Source organism: Ostrinia nubilalis, chromosome Z, assembly GCF_963855985.1.
Source record: "Ostrinia nubilalis chromosome Z, ilOstNubi1.1, whole genome shotgun sequence".
NCBI lineage: Eukaryota > Metazoa > Arthropoda > Insecta > Lepidoptera > Crambidae > Ostrinia > Ostrinia nubilalis.
This window is the reverse complement of record NC_087119.1, coordinates 20,294,158-20,314,230: the sequence shown is the minus strand read 5'-3', so window position 1 is coordinate 20,314,230 and position 20,073 is coordinate 20,294,158. Positions and strand designations below refer to the sequence as shown.

Below are 20,073 nucleotides of genomic sequence, written 5' to 3'. Positions count from 1 at the left end.
TTCATCATATTTAAGTGAAATATGCGCATGAAAATAGATTCAAATACATCCCGTTGGAGAACAATATTGATCAACAGCTACATGAAAAATAATTCAGAATACCTTTACATTCATGATTCCGAAATCTCGTATTGTACTTGTAACGGAGGTCAGAAAAGTTCAGGGTTTTTCATGCATCCATCCACAGACTAGCTGAAATCCGCCGGTTCAGTTTTAAATACCAAAAACTATTAAAAATGTGAGTATTAAAAAGGCCTTGGATTCGTAGACAGACTATAAATGGAACTGTCAAATTAACCTATATTATGAGAACCAGTTTTTAAATACTCAAACAAGATTTATGGCTTTTCAAGCCCAAAATATAGGGATACCAAGATTTGAATCCCTTGTCGACTTCATATGCTAACGTCGACATAAGTACGCACGTCGAAACAACGTCATCATTATTATACAATATCTACAAATCGATGTATTATCCGGGTGGCCATGTTCAAGACTTCTTGGTCAGTACCTACTTATTTGTACCTATTATTAACTATATTTTCCTGTTTAGTTTTTATCCGATAAAGCAGCTTCTGATATAAAATATATTAGAAGAGAAAATAAGTATGGAATAAATAAATAGTATGGACTTGGAGAAAATTGTACTAAAATTAAGAGTGGCAAAACAAAATATTGGAATTAAAGGATGAATCAAAGTTTTCCAACTTTAAAAGAAAAACGTGTTACTCAACAGAGACTATTTTGTATTGGTTTTAATATAATAACTTGGTTCTCCACCTCATAAATATCAGAGTTCCATTACCGAGTTATTTCTAAGACTGTAAATAAGGTGTTATTAACGTCGAAGCCTCCATTTAGTCAATAGGAATTGTCATTAGAATTCACAATTTACGCAAGTCTAAGCCCAAAGTTGCAATAATCTGACAACCGTTAAAGTTCTCACAGAGAAATCATTTATTTATGTATATTGGAGTCAATTTATTGTGAAATCTACAATACAATCCCTTTATTATTAAACCTATAGTGTTTACAGTTTACCAACGGGCAGTTGTTAACTCTAGTAGTGTGCAAAGTACGTGTTTGATCCGAGACAATAACTTTGGCGGTATTGCAAAGCTTTTTCATAACAACACTATTAAGCCTTTAATTTTCTCTTAACATAAACCATCTTAAACATGATTGCCGAAGTATATTGTAGGATTACTCTACTTAACTACTGGATTCTGGAAGCTCTTTCAGGAATAGTACCTACTTCTTGGAACTAGTCAAACAGAATTGTATTCAATAATGTTATAAACATATTAAACACTAGCGGCCGCCCGCGACTTCGTACGCGTGGATCCCGTTTTACCCCCTTCATCTATCTTACGCGGTTTAGATTTTTTCATACAAAAGGATTTTCCCGCTAATTCCCGTCCCCGTGGGAATTTCGGGAATTCCTTTCTTAGTGCACCTCTACGGTACCTAAGCTACGTCCCTTCCTAATTTCAAGTGCCTACGTTTAGCCGTTTAGGCTTAAGGCTGCACACGCGACGGAAGCTTAAAAAATGGAGTAACTTCTCCCGTTTTCCCAAAATTTCCCTGCCCAGGAGTATGAAGAATAATTGTACCAAGTTTCGTTAAAATCCGTCGAGTAGTTTTTATTTCTATAAGGAACATACAGACAGACAGACAAAAATTTTACTGATTGCATTTTTGGCATCAGTATCATCACTAATCACCCCCTGATAGTTATTTTGAAAATATATTTCATGTACAGAATTGACCTCTCTAGAGATTTATTATAAGTATAGATAACTGCGACTGACAGTTTCGTTTTACATACGAGTATCTTTGCCATCTTATTGAAGTTTGGTATGAACGACTTATAACTTATAAGCCGAGTAGCAAACCATACTGAGAACCTTGTTATAAATGTGTGATGTGATGACATAACCGATTACTGTTATGTGAGCAAGTTTAGTTTTTAAGCATGTGTCTTTCAATTTGGTATATTTTCCAATAAAGAATTCAAACAATGATTGTTTTATTAATATATTATGGTCCAAGGAACTACTTCACAGTGAAATTTATAAGCAGCGACAGCAAAGTGAAAGGTAATAAAACAAAATCAAAAGCCAACATCGAGCAGAGAACATCGTATTAGAAATAAGTAGACCCCTAAAAGTTTTTATGGGAGATTAACTATTAAAATACCATCGTAGCTAAGTTAATACAAAATGGTTTTATAAATTTTATATTATACGAGTATTTAAATTGTTAAGCGAAAGTTTTAGCCTATTTGTCCCTCTGATCTTTCTGAAACCTTGCATTTGAGTTAGTGGTACTTAAGTTCATGTCGGTCAATCGTTATTCCAAGGTTCAGTTGCGGCCATACATGTTATAGGGCAAAACAATGGAGCTTTCAAAGCCTACGCAATAAATCTGTAACAATCGGCCAAAACACGTTTAGAGTTACGACTTACGGCCGTCGCGGTCGAGACGAAACGACGAATTCTGTTAACTGCACCGTGCTAAATGCCCGAATGTAGGTTCGAGTCCCGATCAGTTAATTAGAAACCTCGCTTCATGTTCCATTAGCATTAAGGTGCGCGCTCACGAGTCAAATTCGTCGGAGAGCATCTATCTACTCGTTTGGTCTCCGAATGTATGGCTGATCTATAATAGTTCTTTTCACCTAAGATGATTCGTATGACGTTTCGAGTTTGAAAGTTATAGAGATGTCACATAACTAAACCATAGCGATTTATCTATCGATTTTTTTTAAGAGTTAGTAAAACCTACTTTTAGAGAAATATTTTGTACAGGTGTTATTTAACAAAAAACATGTTATTTTTAATTACAAATATTATTTTAACAATTTTTTATTGATAATATCAAATTCCATGGACTTCGTGTTCAAAAAACGATTCCTAAAAAGTACTGGTTCTGTTTCTTTAAATTAAAAACTATTAATTTATTTTCAATGCGTTTATTAAAGTCAACAATCGAAAAATATAGTTGATTTTTGTGATGTTTTTAATAACTAAGTATTCACTGCAATCGATTAATGAACCGCGGAAATAATCGATTTTGTTATAGAACAAATACCCCAGCACTAAATCTATTCCGTTTCGCACATTGCGAACATTAAATAAAAAATATTTTTACATCGTATTTGATTAAAATATAATCAATAAACTCAGATTTTACTATATTATTTCAAGACAAGTAGTTATTTTTTTTTATTATATTGCTAATAAAATACAAATATTTTTTCAAAAATATTCTGCATATGTAGTATGCGTAATATGGATAACCTTGAAGTGTCATACGGATCATCTTACGTGAAAAAGACTATAGTCACGCTTGACAATTATCTGATCGAAATCAAATTGAAATGTCAAATCAAAGCGCGGCTCAAAGTCCTAAGCTTTAGTAAGCTGTCCTTGCAGCTTCATATTCGATCAGAATCTATCAAAAGCTTTCGTAATGGGACTAGATCTGCGAAAGAAAAGCTTCACCACGCACCTATTGACGATATTGATCAATAAAAGTGTTCTTCAAGTAACGAAGTAATATTACTTTGATAGGTCATCTCATTGAGAATGCGCTAGAAAAACCATAGGAAGTTTTTGCATGATTGCTGATGGGCAATCTACGTATGGTCATAGGAATGTAAGCTATAGTTTCACATTCAGTAAGAAGAATTTAAGCCTTTTTTCTAGGGTCTAATAAAGCTCAGCTCTGTCCCCTTACATACAAAAGGTTTCTTTAAACACTAAATATTACTGTTTTGTTTACATTGAATTTGTTTCATAACAATCAGTTTACAAGTATTTGGTTAGTTTGATCAACAATCAGATACTTGAAACGTGTTTACAAAATTACCGATACAAACAAAATAGTATTGCGTGTCAAATCGCGAAACAAATTATCGACTCGTGTCCAAATTGTAGATGACCAAGCCGCTGGAACTCTTAATACAGCAACTTAAGTGAAGCGATTGTCCACAATAACTTGGAGATATAAAGGAAACAAGCAACCGCAGAGAGTTGAACGCTCCACAAAAGTAGTACACCTTCCCATCCACAAGACTTTCATCTCAAAGGATATTGTTTCTCGTTCCTTTCAAAGGAACATCGTCACATACAAAGTGAGATTTAATTGTTTCGTCGGCGTACGCGCAGCGCAGCCTGTTACGAAGCTACGGCCTACGGCCGGGCCAGCTTTCCGAGCTATATAAGGCTACATTTGCTGCCTCGAGATAAGCTTTGTTTATTTTATTCCAGCGATTAGCTCGCACCCGTTTATTTACGGTGGCATTTTACGGTCTGGGCACGTATAATTTGTGTTGGTTTATCGGGTCATACATGAAAGTATATAAGTAAGAAGTGCAGGAGTTCTGTGGTAATCGTGGGCGGTTTGGGCACTTACTTTTTCCTTTAACGAATTCCGAGTGTTTTGGTTTATGGCGCGAAGGTTGTGTGGGGTGTCGGTGGGACCGGGCGGCGGCCGCGGCGGTCACGAGATATATCACGCACAGGCAACAGAGGATCACACGGGCAGCAACCATGCTGCGACATCACTCGCGGGGTCGCTCGAGACACAAGCGTACGGCAGTAACTTCCATCGTGTACTGGCCCGCCCGGTTTGAGAGCCGCGGTGCGCCCGCGCATCCACAGCGCTCGCAACGCCGAGACGCGGCCTTTCGGGTGTTTAGGCGGGAAAATTAATGTTCGCCGATTAAGTTGTCGATACAGTCGAATTTGATTTATTGCAGATGTTGAGAGCTTAATGCAATTTGTTGCATTTGATTTTACTTTAATAAAACTGTATGAATTTGAAATTAAGCTTATTGAAAAGCTCGTTATGTAAAATGTTTAATCTTATTACGATTGATTTAGAACAAAATTATACTAAAAGTGTAATGATTTGTAATACTTGTCATTCTAAAGTTAACCAAAATAAAATCTTTATACTAAATAATATTTTAAACTATTATGTTGCATTTTTACTATAAAATTATATTATTTATTATTAATAGACATTGTTGCAATAAATCCCGTGAAGTGATAATTTTATCTTTATACTAATTTTGATGTTTCTAAGTTCTTTCTAAGAAGAAAGCTAAACTCAACATTCTCAATACACGCGTACATAAATCACCATTTAATGTTTTATTGCTAAGTATCTACTACTTTTCAAAAATATCATAAGCAATTTTACGAATTTGGCGTGTCTACCGAATCTAAGGGCTATGGCTCGCTCTGCCCTCTCTCGCCAGGTAAACTCGAGAAGGACGCAGGTATGCGCCGGAGTCGATAAGGCGTACGGCGTACGTTCAAAAAAGCCACGCAACAAAAGTTTAATAACTACGCATTGTACGCCCGTGCTAATACCGATACAAATAAAAATTGTACACCGAAAAAACTTATTGTTGGTCCTCGTACCTTTTGTGGCTATCTGATCTAATATACGGAGGCAATTAAATTGATCTGACGCTACGTTCATTAGTATACTGTTTCGATATGGTATGACTGTGTGATTTTTGGATTGAAGCTTTTGAGGGCTCGGTAAGCTGTGGTGGTTTGATCAAAACATATAAATACTTATGGCGTTAAAATCGGATATCAATTTACAAGTTGATAACTTGTTTTTCTTAATTATCAATGACCATATTGAAATATGAATATTCCGTTATTTTGATGTTCTTTACATGCTTATTTTTGTTGACAGTGTTCACATTCGTAAGCTGTTTGATTATTTTTGATCAAATATTAGCCCCATATTATTTTATGATCGATTGGTAGCGGCCTGCATCCAGCGCTTCCCTGCTACCTTTACGATGTCGTCGGTCCACCTTCGTGGAAAGCATTAGGGGAGGCCTGTGTTCAGCAGTGGACGTCCTATGGCTGACATGATGATGATGATGATGATGATTATTTTATGAACTGACTTTTGCCCTATATTTAAGGAATATCTAATACATAAAAATGGCAGCAAACCTATCGATCGGAAAATCGATTGAATCGGAACTATACTCAACAAGAGTCGATATTTGGAGTTCATCTTTTTTTTACATTTAACAAGTGATATTAAAAAAATATCATAGGTATTTTAGTTAAATAACTACTTGGAACTTTTGGAAAGGCTTTAGCCGTCGCGTCTAGGAGAGACGTGTGATGTGACCCTTGGCACGCATTGTTTTTAAAACAGGAATTTCCAAACAAAGCCTTCGACCTGTACGATTTATTTACATCTTAAACGTTTATGTTCATGTTTGACTTTGATCCCTTGCCAAAACTTCGAAAATGCATATCATTAATAATAACTACATATTTTGAATTTTCAACGTCTAGAGTCACGTAAGTTTCAAGATAGGTAATTAACGATGTGTGATTTAAGAAAAGACAACTCAAACTTAAATAAAAACAGACTTAGTGAAAATCTTATATTATTAAATTATTTTTTTGCCATCTTCGCTAATCATGTCAAACCGGTGCGCATACCGATGTTAGTTTATCAAATTTATTAAGAAATGGCTGATCTCCGAATACCTAACGGGCATTTTGAACCATCGGCGCTCTCTTATGAATATTTAAAACGCAGACATTAGGCGTCTTCTATAAAATATTTCAAAAACAAATAAATGGTTCGTTAAAATATAATGCCACTTTATTTTATATACTCGGTATATGATCAGTTTAATTGGCCATTCCAAACGTATTAGATTACAAGTCATTAAGCACATTAATTGTATTAACTTGTTAATGGAAATGTATCTCATTATACTCTAAATCTGTTTGAGACAAAACATGTCTAAGCATTAGTTTTATCGTGTTATAAAAGGTTAACAAAATGAACAAACCGTTGGTTTAGTTTAAAGCGAAACTGCTTTGACTGCGTTTGCGCAAGTGTAAAATAAACTTTTCTGTTAAGCAGTTTAGGGTTCTGTAGTAAAACGACTTAGGCGACCTTACATTTGACCGAGACTCGATTTACGATCTGGTGCAAAGCTATGAAATAAACTTAAAAGTCAAAGAAAATCCACTGTAAAAGATCGAACAAAGGCAAATTGAAGTGAAAAGGAAAACTACCACAGCTAAGGCTTTACAAGTTAATGGTTTTTGTAACTTAAACATGTAAACACTTAAAAAAATATGGCTTTTTGCCTATCAATTATAACCTGGAGCAACTACAAAATCATATATTGCGCTTGACCCGACACACACTTGGCCAGTTTTTTATTTATCAAAGCTTAGGACTACGATTATGTAATTAGGTCATATTATTTGCCTTACCGAGATAACTTGTATGCGTAGTAGTTGCCTAGCGCGCGTTGAACTCTATAAGAAAGTTGACTTGGGGCGCGCACTACGAACTAATGCTACACGGCTGCGTCTACGGCTACGAATTGTAGCGGCTGCATTACTGCGCCGTTACTATGAAATATTAAAATCTCAGTAGGAAACCAGCAGTGTATAAGAGAAAGCTTTTAGTAAAGGAATTCCTAAATGTTGGAAGAGTGAAGTGGTAGCGGTTCTGCGTCGCATTCCTACACAGAGAAGCCTGAGGTAAGCTCAGAACTATTACAAGGCAGATTGACCGGGTCGACCATGTAAATATGAAAGTGAGAAGTGAACACTGCTTCATGTTTTATATTATTGGACTTCATGCATTGTTCTCGTAGTTTATTTGTATTTTAATAGAGAAGCGTACCTTAGGATTAAGTTGAAGTTATTATAAATACATTTAAAGATGGCGTTTTTGTTTAAAATGAACAGTTAATATTGTTTACCTGAAATATTAACAATGTAGGTATTAGATGCAAAATCAGACCTTTGGGCACTTAAATAACTGAATTTTTGTGACAAATAAAGGGTTAATATTTCAATGCAACTTAACTTACACCAGAACCAATGAGTTGTCATCTATTTATTTCAAGTTACGGGTCAAATCGGACTGCGCATAATCGCCTTCGAGAACAGCTAACATTTCTAGTTCCTTCGATGTAATATTTACGCTTAATTATAAGGGTAGATATAACTCGTGTTACCAAGGCATACAATTCAGTATTGCTTGATTAATAGGAGCCAGATTGGAGTTCAAAGCTGACCTGTACACCTACGATATGGTTCAACGAAGGGCCAATAATTTCTAGGCAAGTAATGATGAAATGATTCTTTGTTCATGGTAATAAAGGTGGTGGGCTGGAGTTGACTGACAATTGACTAATGTTAAATTACATCGTCCCCCGACAAGGTCAACAAATTACACACAAAAAGCTATGGCAAAAAGTGATGTACTTATAGTTCTTAAACAACGGTGAGGAATCATGAACTTATAAAGTTACGTCGTGTGGTTCGATCGAGCCATGTTGGGCAGCTATGTCATCTACAGTCCAAAACACTATACCAGTGTCTGTAGTATGCATTGTAACGTTAATATCGCTTCGCTAAGTGCCCAAGTCGCATATTAAACATAGGAAATATGGGGCTTGTGAAAAAACCTAAAGATTCGTCGTCGTGATCGCGTGGTCTCTATGGTAAGTACGAAAGCCATGTTCAATTTAATCTAATCGAATCGATACCAAATGTTGATTGTCAGCATATCGAAAACATAGAAGTGTTGTGTTTGGACACAACTGAGCTTGAGCTTAGTTGACATACATATAATTCGGTAATCCCCGCCACGAATGTGTGGAGAATAATTTATTAAGGGTTTAATTGTTACCCCGAATTAAAACAAAGAAACTGTTCTCCATTTCTGTATAATATCCCGATTAACTTCCACAACGGTTCTTGGCAAAATGTTTATGGCGATAAAGTTGTAGGAATTTATTTACCTGAGATTGCAAACATTTTTGAAGACCGAAACAAATGTTACGTGAAAAAGTTAAGTATACTACCTGACATTTCATTAACGAATTAAAACTAACTAGATTAATTCAACGTTGTTTTACTACACTTAAATATGCTTGTAATTAAAATTACATTAACTTTAATAATAACGTAACGTATATCGAATATAACTTCGATAAATGTTATAAGTTGAAAGTAATTTTTAATTATATTGTAGCGCCTGCATTAATATCATAGTAGCGTATCGCATTTTTGTATGAATAACATTTTCAAAATTATAATAGCATTAAACGTCTAAAATGTAAGATTTGGTTTGTATTGAAGGACTTTATCTAATAGAAATATTAGCATTATTGGTGATATAAAAACTGCAACACGCAACTGCGCAACTATTTGAAAACCTCTCAAGCAATCATTTATCTTGAGTTTTTTGGGCAAAAGCAGTTGCAATATCGTAATCCGAAAGGCTTCGTGGCGTCGGGGGAGAGCGGCTCAGACAAAGCCTCTTGAGGCACTTGACTGCATTGTATTACTACAATGAACGTTTGATTTGTGCCATTGTTGTCGCAGGTATCACCAGTAACATCCCCGCAAAACTGCACCCTATCCCCTTAAAATAAGAACCATATACGTTGATCTTTTTAGCTGCGCGCGCGCTTACCACCTTGCGGGATGGCAAGCGCCTGAGTGGCGAGACGATGCTCTCTTGTTTCGGACATCGTAAAACAATTTGGAGACACCAATTTGTAGACAAAAGATACAAAGCTGTAAATAACTTGGTGATTGTTTGTTGAAGTACGCTTCAGTCGTGTTATCGTATCGTTTGTGGCCACTGATAATGAAGCTTACAATTTTAACTAAAACTTGCAGGAAGAATGGAAATCTTTAAGTATTATTACGTAAAATTATACATTAAAACAAGTTTATAGCACTGTGTTTCCATTAGACTTTACACTTAAAATAGATTGAAAGCCCATTTTACGCAAATGTAGAGTCGGCATCCGCAATCTTGCTACTTGAAATGTGCTTTTGCATAATCAGTTAAAGATTTTTAAAGTTGAGGCGAACGTTATAATTATTTAATTCTGATATCTTATAAATTGTTTATTATGTAAAGGGCAGACATAATAACGACATATTATTGCATGTAATAGAGTGCGATTTAATTTACAACATTCCATACTAGATTTCTACACAATAATTATCATTGAATTAAATGATAGGCAAGTATGCTTCACGCTTAGTCACAATGTACATATTTTAATCGATTTATTGACCAGTGTTCAATACTTCACATATGGGCAGAATTCCGAAAACATCGAACAAAACTTAAGACGTGATTCCATTAAAATTAACAATTAAACTAAGACAAAACTTGTGGCAATCAAATTTTAAAGCCTGCCATATTCTCCGGTTAAACTCAGGAATCGTGCTGTCCGTTTATGAAGGAAAATAAAAGAATCCGAAAGAGACAACTCAAACGGGCCGCCACGTAGAGACATTAAAAATTATGTTAGAGATCGTTAATACTAAACATAGAAACTGTTATTAATTGCGGGGGATTTTATAATATATAGCAATAAAAAACGCATTCTTGGCCCGCACCGTGAACCCTACTGTGCCAGGGTTGAATTTCGGCTGCGTGATATACAACCTTCTTAGAACATTTTTGTAATAGCGGCCAAGAAACCTCTGCGTAAGGCCCCTAGAGTGAAAATTCAAATGATTTTAAACAGTGTTTGTTACTAATATAAAGCTCATTTTTCAAATGACTGCCATCTCAGTATTTGCACCCCCGACTGATCGCCTTAGTCATATCAATAAGTCACTCAGGAGATATTCAATTTATCGATATCAATCTATCATAACTTTGTGCAGGTATCGGAGGAATCGAATACCGAACGGCCCTTTGTCTCGATCGGTGTTTTGTGATGCTATAATTACAAGATCTTGATCAGTTTTTGGTGTTTTTAATTTGTAACGAATTTAGTTTTTGTTTGGCGGCTTCTAGAACTTGATTTATGGTGCGCGTCAAAAGATCTTATAGTAACTACATTGTATAGTGTTATTTTTGAAGCAAACAGGAAAATACGATACATCATTGTTGGTATTATGAACTTGGAAAATAGTTATAGGAAAGTGACGCGAATGTGATAACGATCTCACTGCTTTCAACATCACAAAAGAATGTTTAAATTAGAGTTATCTTGAGTTTTCAAAGGAGTAACATTGTAATGCTGAAATTGTATGGAATGCGTTTCAGAAGATATGCATCCAGTATACCAGTCGCATGTGTCTGGGGGCTACAATTCTCATGGAAATTCTCGGGCCCAGCCATCCTGATTATACGGCTTTACAAAATATTGAGCTATGGAAATGAGTTGAACACTCATTACAATATGAAACGAGCTTCACCAAATGATTTGATCAGTTTTTTTGCGAAAGATCTGGAGATTTAGAATCAAGCCTCTTGTATTAAAGATTTGGTTTGGGTTGTGCTTTGTTTATTTGTAACATGGTAATCTGATCAACGCTTCATTAGATCGCTTTGTAGGTAATCAAATAATGTTAGAGAATTTAAATAAATCTAGAAAATTACTAGTATACATTTAAGGGAAAAAGATATCTACATGATTCTTTTAAGTAGGTACTCCTACTGTGGTACTCAATTTTTGCATTACAACAGGTACTAGTTGTTCCTTTCAGCAATCTCTTAAGAGTTACCGTCAGTGGACGTTAAAATGCCACTTTTGCCATTCTCATAAAAGTTGTACGACAAGCCTCATTCTTTTAAACCCATCACAATCATCGACATCATTGGTCCTTCACGCTAAACCATCATCCTTCGATGATCTCCCGTCAGAGATAAAGGTGTCCGTCTAAAATTATAATGGCGGACAGATGCACTCCCGCCTGGCACAAAGCGCCGAGTATATTCACACGGCCACAAAGCCTTTGGCCTTTTTTGCCTCGCGAAGAACCCCCGAATATTTCAAACACTTGGGAGCGTACGGTTTCAGATGTTTTTTTTACTTATATCAACCTGGAATCTTGTTTTATGCCCAACGGGTTTTGTCTTTTGTTAAATGCTCGTCTAACTAATGACAGGTTGAAATGATTTTTAAGTTGATGGACTCAATTTTTTTGACTGAAATTGTTGGTTCGGCGTCATTTGGTGTTTAGACCGAACTCTTAGTGGAAATCTTCTCGGTATATTGTTTGATTGACACTAGAGCATTATACTCGTAGCAACAATATTGTTAGGTTTATTACTGCCTCATCTTAAGGACAAATGATGGAGACTTTACGTCACAGTTATAATTGCCGATCTAAGTATGGTCAAGCCATGTCTATTGACTGGTGAAGTATGAACATAAGTAATTGCAGCACCTTATTGTGATTGTATTGTAATACTATTATGGATCAAATTATTAATTAAAAGTACTTGTTATTACTATGGCAAAAAATATTATCTCCTGGTTTTCCCAGGGTCAATTTGGGCGAAGACTATTTATCACAAAAAGCCCACCAAGGTTCAATTATAAAGACTTGTCACAAAACAAATTGATGCGTTCAAGTTTATGATGAATTCACAATTAGTAGTAATCAAAACGCTTAATCAGAAGTCAGGGGTCCTTTTATTTGACTCAAATTCTACCTCTACTAAGATACAATTTCATCTGTACATATTTGGTAGCGCAAGAAAGTGCAAATATTGTCGCGGAGCTGCGCCGGCGATGATCGCTGAAGTTCCCCGAACACCATAAATAAATATGCCCAATAAAAACCGCGCTATGCCACACCAAACCAAGAAAATGGACGATTAAAATCAAAAAGAAACTACAACACGGTCTCTTTTGTCTTACCCGTGTCTACAACAGGCTTTTATATTTCGGACGGGCGAAAAAAACGACCGCGCGCTCAGGTATTATACCCTCCACTTCGGATCCCCAAACTTTTTATTGTTATTCTTTTCAATAATCTGCATGTTTTATTGCTTGTTAGGCAGTTTGTTACTAATTATAAGCGGGAACACCAGTAGCAGGAAGCTTTGATTACCAAAATGCGTCGGAGCCTTTTTTGTTATCCGAACTGATAATTTATATCCCGAAGCCACAATAATAAGTTTATTTAAAGCTAAAGTTATTCCGAGTTGTATTACGAAACGTAATGACTAATTTGATTGGTTATTAGACGGCGATTTGGTACCTAGTGCATCCGCAACGCAAGAGGAAATGTGTTAGTCGTTATTTATGTAAATTGCCGTGTAGTTAGCAAAAAATCTTATTTATTTTATTTATGTGCATAAGAACCGATTTCCTGTGAATTTCCTAGTCACAGTCACTGGTAGACAGCTGTTGGTGACTTTGTTGTTATGAGTTCAATTTGTGCCGTGACTTGAATAGCATATTGGCATTCCATCACTGTTGTTTAGCGAAGGAAAAACTTGTGTGGAATATAGAATTCTTAGAAGTATAAACTGGACAGCCACAGAAGCATGTCCCAGGTTTTATGCTATGATTGGACCTAAGGGGCACCTATAAAGTTATGAGTTACTGTCGATTGTAAAAATGTTTTGTGAATCCAGCTCCGGCGGGGTATCTATGCTATTACACACTCTGGATTGATGGTAATCCAGCGGAGTGGTGGTTAAGATCGAATTATTTTTACTGCCCGCTCCCTTACAGCGAGCAATCACGATAAACACAAGGCGATAAGGATGCACCGTGTTTGCTGAAACTATCGACGTTTTATTTGTCGACACTTTTACGAGGTCGATTGGTCGATATTTTTTTTACTTATATTTATAAGTCGTCGTATCTTGTCAAATAAATGGTGAAGTTATTGATTTAGTACTGACAATGTAAAGATAAAAGTAGTTATTATGGATCATCAACAGCCCTTTACAGTCCACTGCTGGACTATGAGCCTCCTTCACTATAGTGGAGGGTATTGCCATAATCCCCACGCTTGGCAGGCGGGTTGGAGATCGCAGTTTAAAAGATTGATGTTCTTCAGAGAGCGCTGCTGCCCGTTCTCTGTTTGATGTGTAGTCCCTAAGTCGCCTCTTACGACACCCGCGGGAAGAGTTGGAGTTGGTGACAAATGTATTCTACTCTGCCGTCACCACACGGCGAAAAGTTATTATGGATAGATTATGATTATTACATTATGAAGATGTTAAAACTAATAATAATTTTCCCTCAAAAGATACTTTATTTATATGTCAATAATTACAAGATTTACATTGTAACGAGTTTATAGGTGAGGTTCAGGCTAAGCTATGTAACTCTAATATAAGAAAGTACATTAGGAAATATCGATATATCGATAAGCTGGAGCTTGTCTAAAGAAAGAAAAAGGATAATCGCCAGAGTCTCTAGGGCCTTTGTTCAATAATATAGACGTAGTTTTACAACTATCACGGACAGCGCAGGCATTGCACCGCAATATAGGGCTGGTGCAATCATTAAGTAGTTACAAAGCTGGGCTAAAGGAAAACCGGTAAACATACTGTATGACACAAATTACAAAAACACTGCTACAGATATTGCGTTTAGAAGCTTCTGATGCTGGTGTAGGGGAGAGTCTTATTTTTCTTTCTTTCTTCTATTTTACAGCAGAAAGACGTCTACGCTGGGACAAAGATTCTTCCAGCGACTGATCTAGTGCCCACGAGGTCACTTCAGCTGACAATTATTTTAAGCTTACGAAAAAACTGTGTAATGTGACTGCTATATGAGCTACTGTACCATTTTATTTACTAAGAAATAGAGAAGGTCTTGCATACGGTTGGTATTTCAACGCTGCAAAAATAACGTCTCCTACACTATTTTCTATTTTTCTTCTAGAGCTCAGACTTTCAGAGGTATTATTAATTGTACTGAACCATCTATGAAACTGCAGTAATATTTGATGAGGATTACTATTACATACAAATTTATCTTATTTAGATTGGAATCAGGTGATGTTTGCTCTCTCGGAGACGTTATTGGTAACTCTACCTGATAACGAAATCTGGGCAAATATCGACCTCAATTATTGATATGACCCATTAGAGTACTTGTACTTTTACTACTGGAATACTGGATCCCAAAATTATAGGTTTTCAAGAGTAAATAGACACATACAGGGTAGGTAAGTACGAGTATGTAACGTAGACAAAAAGTTGGCAATACGTCGTTGTTACTTGGAATATGGTTGTGTTGTTAGCTTTTGGCCACGTTGGGTGTCACGAACTATTTATTTATTGAAAAAGATACACCAACGACATATAACTTTACATACAACAATAATACAGCGTTGAGTAGTAGGTATTTGAAGCTCACTGTACCATCCTAGACTGACTCCAGCTCACTTAACATCAGGTGCTATTTTGGTCAAATACCTGCCTTATTCTGCATAAAAATAGGGCTGGTTGAGTCCAAAACCATAGAGATAAATAATTACAGTACTATCCTTTTTATTTAGAAAATTATATAATGTACGAGTAAACTATAATATATGTAGTTTACTCGTATAATATTATTATACTAACTTTACATCGCAAATAAGTAGTACACTTTTTTAAGACCAGAGTATTTCATCGAGAAAAAATAGTTTAACATACAACTTTTGTCAGTTTTGCGGTGTAAAAATAATTTATGCATATTTTTGTAAACGGAATGAGCTGACATGAATCTCATCTCCTTGCAGTGTACAATGGCAATTTTAATGGAGATACCAATAAACACTTCACTTATGTAGATTATACTTAACTACGTACCACTTTTAAATTAAAATATGTTTATTTATAGAATCAATGCGCTCTAGGTATTGCCATTTTACGTAATAATTTTATTCTGCTTCAAGTGTTCTTTGTGAAGGGAAGGCATATATTATGGAAATGGTACGTTCTGGCCATAATTGGTGAATCGTTGCGCTGTAGATACATCATAAATTAAAAATAAAACTACTCGTAGTTTGTGTTTGGTAGCATCTTTAATTGTATTCAAAATAGAAGAAATAAATAAATAAACGAAAACAATATTTTAAAAAGAACAACCTAATTTTATTTTATTTATCTACTCTTAGCTATTATTAATGTGCATGTGTTATAATTATCACTGATATCTACAATTCAAATATGTTTTTATCATCCATCAGTCATCACAAACAAACTCATAAGTCAATTATTCAAATCTGTCATCAGAACCAATGCTATCTTTTAGCAATTTATCAAGATTTTACTTTTTGTAAAAAATGAACGAAGATCTTCTATCGAAGAGTTAGAGCCAAGGCACATGATGCGTTGCGGGCTACAGGTACCGACCGCGCCGCTCGTGTGCCCAGCACAGATTTTCTATATAAGACAACGCAGCGACACCGCTCCCGCGTCGCATCGCCACCGCAACGCATCATAATAATATGATTTGGCTCTCAGGTGCGCAGACGCAATCAAATGCTGCCGGCGCTTCGTGCTGCGCGCGAGTGGGTTGTTACGAGTACGTCGCTCGCAATTGAACATCGCCTGTAGCCTTCGGGGAAAACTTGATCACAAAGTACCCAATTTCATGGAACCGTGTGAAATTCACACTATATTTAAGATTAACATCCTCCCATAAAATTTTAATTTCGATGCCCAAAATATTGCGCAGAATTACTAAACTAAGGTTCAGATTCAAGTGGTGATGGATACGATAGTAAAAATAAACTTTCTGGTTTCTGCCCCTAGGTCGCATAAAGGGCAAGTCGTGTACTTGTGTGTCATAAATAATTACATAGTATTTATCCTGTAGGTACCCTGAAATAAATTATCCGTACATTTCCACAGTTGATACCTATTGTATTGCTTGATATTACTCGTACCGTATCTTCATTATTTAAACATGTCTAAAATTAAGTTTAATACAATATTTATATTTGATAAAATAGACACTATTTAAATGCGATAAATCTACGATCTTCACTTGAAACAGTAACAATGGTGAACTTAACAGTTGCGAACGTTTCCAAACGGCTTACAGAAGAAGTGATTGATAGATGTTTTAAAATTAAAACCAATAGTAAAGACTCACCCAAATCTATTGTTGTAACAAAAGCTGCGCCAGCAGGCGAAGGGCTCATTAGTGCTGTATACAGGATCCACGTCACAGGATCTCACCACCAAACATCGTTTGTGGCAAAGGGATTAGTTAGCGACCGTCTTTTAAGGCGGAGTTTACGCTGTTCAATTTTCTTCGAGAGAGAAGCCATGTTCTTCTCACAAATACTACCACAATTCAAAGAAGTGCAAAAATCATCTGGAGCCAAGGAAAGTATACAGAATAATATTCCCATCTGCTATGCCTATCACATAGGTGATGAAGACGATTACATTCTCCTGGAAGATTTATCTGAAACTGCATGTGAGTCAGTAGCAACGCCGACAAAAACAGAAAGAGATTTAACATTGCAGGCTTTAGCTCATATGCATGCTGTTTCAATTGCTCTTAGAACAAAAAGACCTACGGTGTTCTTTGAATTAGCAAGTAAAATACCTGAAATTTATTACACAGATAGTAATCAAGCTTGGTATGCTAAATATCTGCAAAACGCAATTGATATCGACAAAAATGTTATAAGAGAATTTGAAGACGAATCAAGTATTTACTTTAAGAAATTTATGAATCTTTTGGAAAATGATTTTTATAGACAAGTGAGAGAATTATTAGCAACTCCGATGGACCATCCAGTGATGAACCACGGGGACGCTTGGCTACCAAACTTTATGTGTTCCAAGAAGAGGGCTGTGGCGATTGACTTTCAACTATTCAGATGTGCTTCGCTTGCTACGGACTTGAGTTTTTATCTTTGTCTTTGTGGTAACCTGTGCCTGAATAAAAAATACTTCTTTGAAGCAGTCAAGATCTACTATAATTTTCTAGAGCATTATTTAGAAGACATAGGTCTGAATGCGAGTGAAATATTTTCATGGGAAGACTTGTGGATGGAGCTGAAGATGTATGGAAGATTTGGTGTGTTGGCTGCTCTCACGGCTATACCGCTACTAGCAAGTCAGAGGTGTGATGTGGGACTGCCGTTTGAAGACAAGTATGGGGACGTGGAAAGAATACCATTAGAAGATCTCTGGCGTTTGACTCCAATTCAAGATTTGGATAAAAAAAAGGGACTCGTGAACGCTGTTCGCGTTGCGGTCGATGTAGGTCTTATTTAAACAGGTTTTCTCTACATTAACCAATAATAAATACTCAATTGATTGAAATTATATCTGATATGTGCTTATATTGTTTCATAATTCAAATTTTAATTCAGTATTCTGACCAGCAAAGTCGAAACGAGCTTAAATAAGACGATTGTTGAACAAAGCCATTGAGTGCTTTGAAATTTATTTTTTCAGTTAAAACTGTTCTAAAACAAGACAAGATAGCATCGTGACGCTTCTTTTTCGGAAACTTTTAGCAATAATCAAAAGCAATTACCGAGTAGCCTATCACGTTATTCTGGTCTAACTTTTTGTAGCACCGTGTGTTATCTAAAGTATTCCCTGGCTGTTAACGGAACTGTAATGGTAAAAGATCGTTAAGTGAGCCTTGCGAACCGATTTGTATAAAAATTGTACATAAAAACACCTGTATCTCTGAGATAAGCCTTGAGATGAGTCGACAGTTGCGGTGGAATGTTTGACTCGTGACCGCCTGAGAGCCGAAAAGTAATTATCGCGGTTATGTAGGATGGCAGAGTTAGGGCCACTGTGCACTAGAGCGAGGGAGCGAATACTACGCAAGCATAAGTGCACTTGTAGATTAGTTTGTTTATTAAAGGTGTAGGTAGAGTTTTCAATGTTTAGCATCTAAGATCCCGTTGTACCTACAATTTTTTATTTAACTAAAATTAGGTAACGCGCATTGAAGATTCTACATAAGTAGTAGATACACGAAGATTCGTGGCATTTTTTTTTTATAATTCATAGACGACATCGAAACTATTGGCTTGATAGATAATTCATTATGGTTACGAAGTCCAACTTAACAGAAATATTGTATCACATCTCAAGTTCCAATGTAACACTAACGTGTGTCATGTTTCACTCCAAAATGAGCGCTCAACCATATGAAGTGGACTGACATTTCGGTGTGTTCTGTGATGTTCTGACCGACTAGACAGTTTTTTGGGTCCGTGGCCGAGTCCCCCAGTATTCGACGCACCCGTGGTTGAAGCCCCCGATTTAAATAAATTTAAAATCATATTTTTTTCGGCTTTTGCACTAAGTACAGTCAACGAAAACCATGCATGTTTGACGTTATTTAAAATGATGTATTTAATTTTTTGTTAAAAATACTTAAAACTTTTATAATTAAAACTTTTATTTGTAGTTAGTTAAATGTAGAGAGAGTAGAGTTATTTTAAATACTGATTGTTACAATTATTTTGATTAGGTAAAACGATTTACATGTTATTATAGGTAAATAAAACCTATGATAAAATATGATAGGTTAAAATAAAACCTATTATATTTTTAAGTATCATTATGGTAAAATAATATTAAACATTTATTTGTACGATCAGTATAAATATTTATTCGTTTATAAATATATTTGTGACTGACTGTACATTTGATTAAAAATTGCTTCTATTTGATCGGGGGCGTCGACCACGGGTGTGTCGAACACAGGGGAACTCGGCCACGGACCCGTTTTTTCGTCCTGTGATGCTGGCTAGTCGAACGCCACCTTTATTTCCAAACTCCGTCGCTTCGTGTGTTCTCAATAGACACTATTACACACAAAGGTAGGATGATTTGACTTTACTAAGATTGAATACTGGCTCGCCCCGTACACGAGCACTTCAGTAACCGTATTACTTTATAAATGTTATAAAGAATTAATTCTTATTAATAAATTGTAATTGGCTCAATGGTTTCGAAGTAAGTAAATTACTGTAAATTAATTATAGGTCACTTGCGGCCTATGAATAACTGAAATTGACATTTTATAGTATAAAATTGTAAGTAATGGGAATAAATGAATACATTGTGGAAAATGAGAACGCAGAACTTTTTTTTTGTCATTCAAAATAATTTTAAGCTGTGTTAATAAAAGTACCGAAGGAAAGCAATAATGAATTTGTAAGAACTATCATACGCTGAATTGACGAGCTGTATTAGGTATTGACAAAACATACCTATTGCCGGCGCCACATGTAGATCGGATATTAGACATCCTACTTAAATTATGACGTATTGGAT

The 20,073-nt window shown here is 35.8% G+C and overlaps 2 protein-coding genes across 3 annotated transcripts in view; one reads left to right on the top strand and one right to left on the bottom strand.

Moving 5' to 3' along the window:
- LOC135086547 (epidermal growth factor receptor-like) overlaps positions 1-20,073 on the bottom strand; it is a 122,083-nt gene that overhangs the window by 10,923 nt on the left and 91,087 nt on the right. The window contains exon 1 of one of the 2 annotated variants that reach the window (XM_063981284.1): positions 4,420-4,609. The exons of the other annotated variant lie outside the window; for it this stretch is intronic. Within the exon in view, the coding sequence (XP_063837354.1) occupies positions 4,420-4,558 (139 nt within the window). The 5' untranslated portion in view covers positions 4,559-4,609. Of the gene's footprint in view, positions 1-4,419; positions 4,610-20,073 lie in introns of those variants that run through there. 2 annotated transcript variants of the gene reach the window in all.
- Positions 16,810-19,874, top strand: LOC135086478 (uncharacterized). Its single transcript, XM_063981202.1, has one exon. It carries the CDS (start codon positions 16,810-16,812, stop codon positions 18,040-18,042), a length of 1,233 nt encoding a protein of 410 aa, XP_063837272.1. The 3' UTR covers positions 18,043-19,874.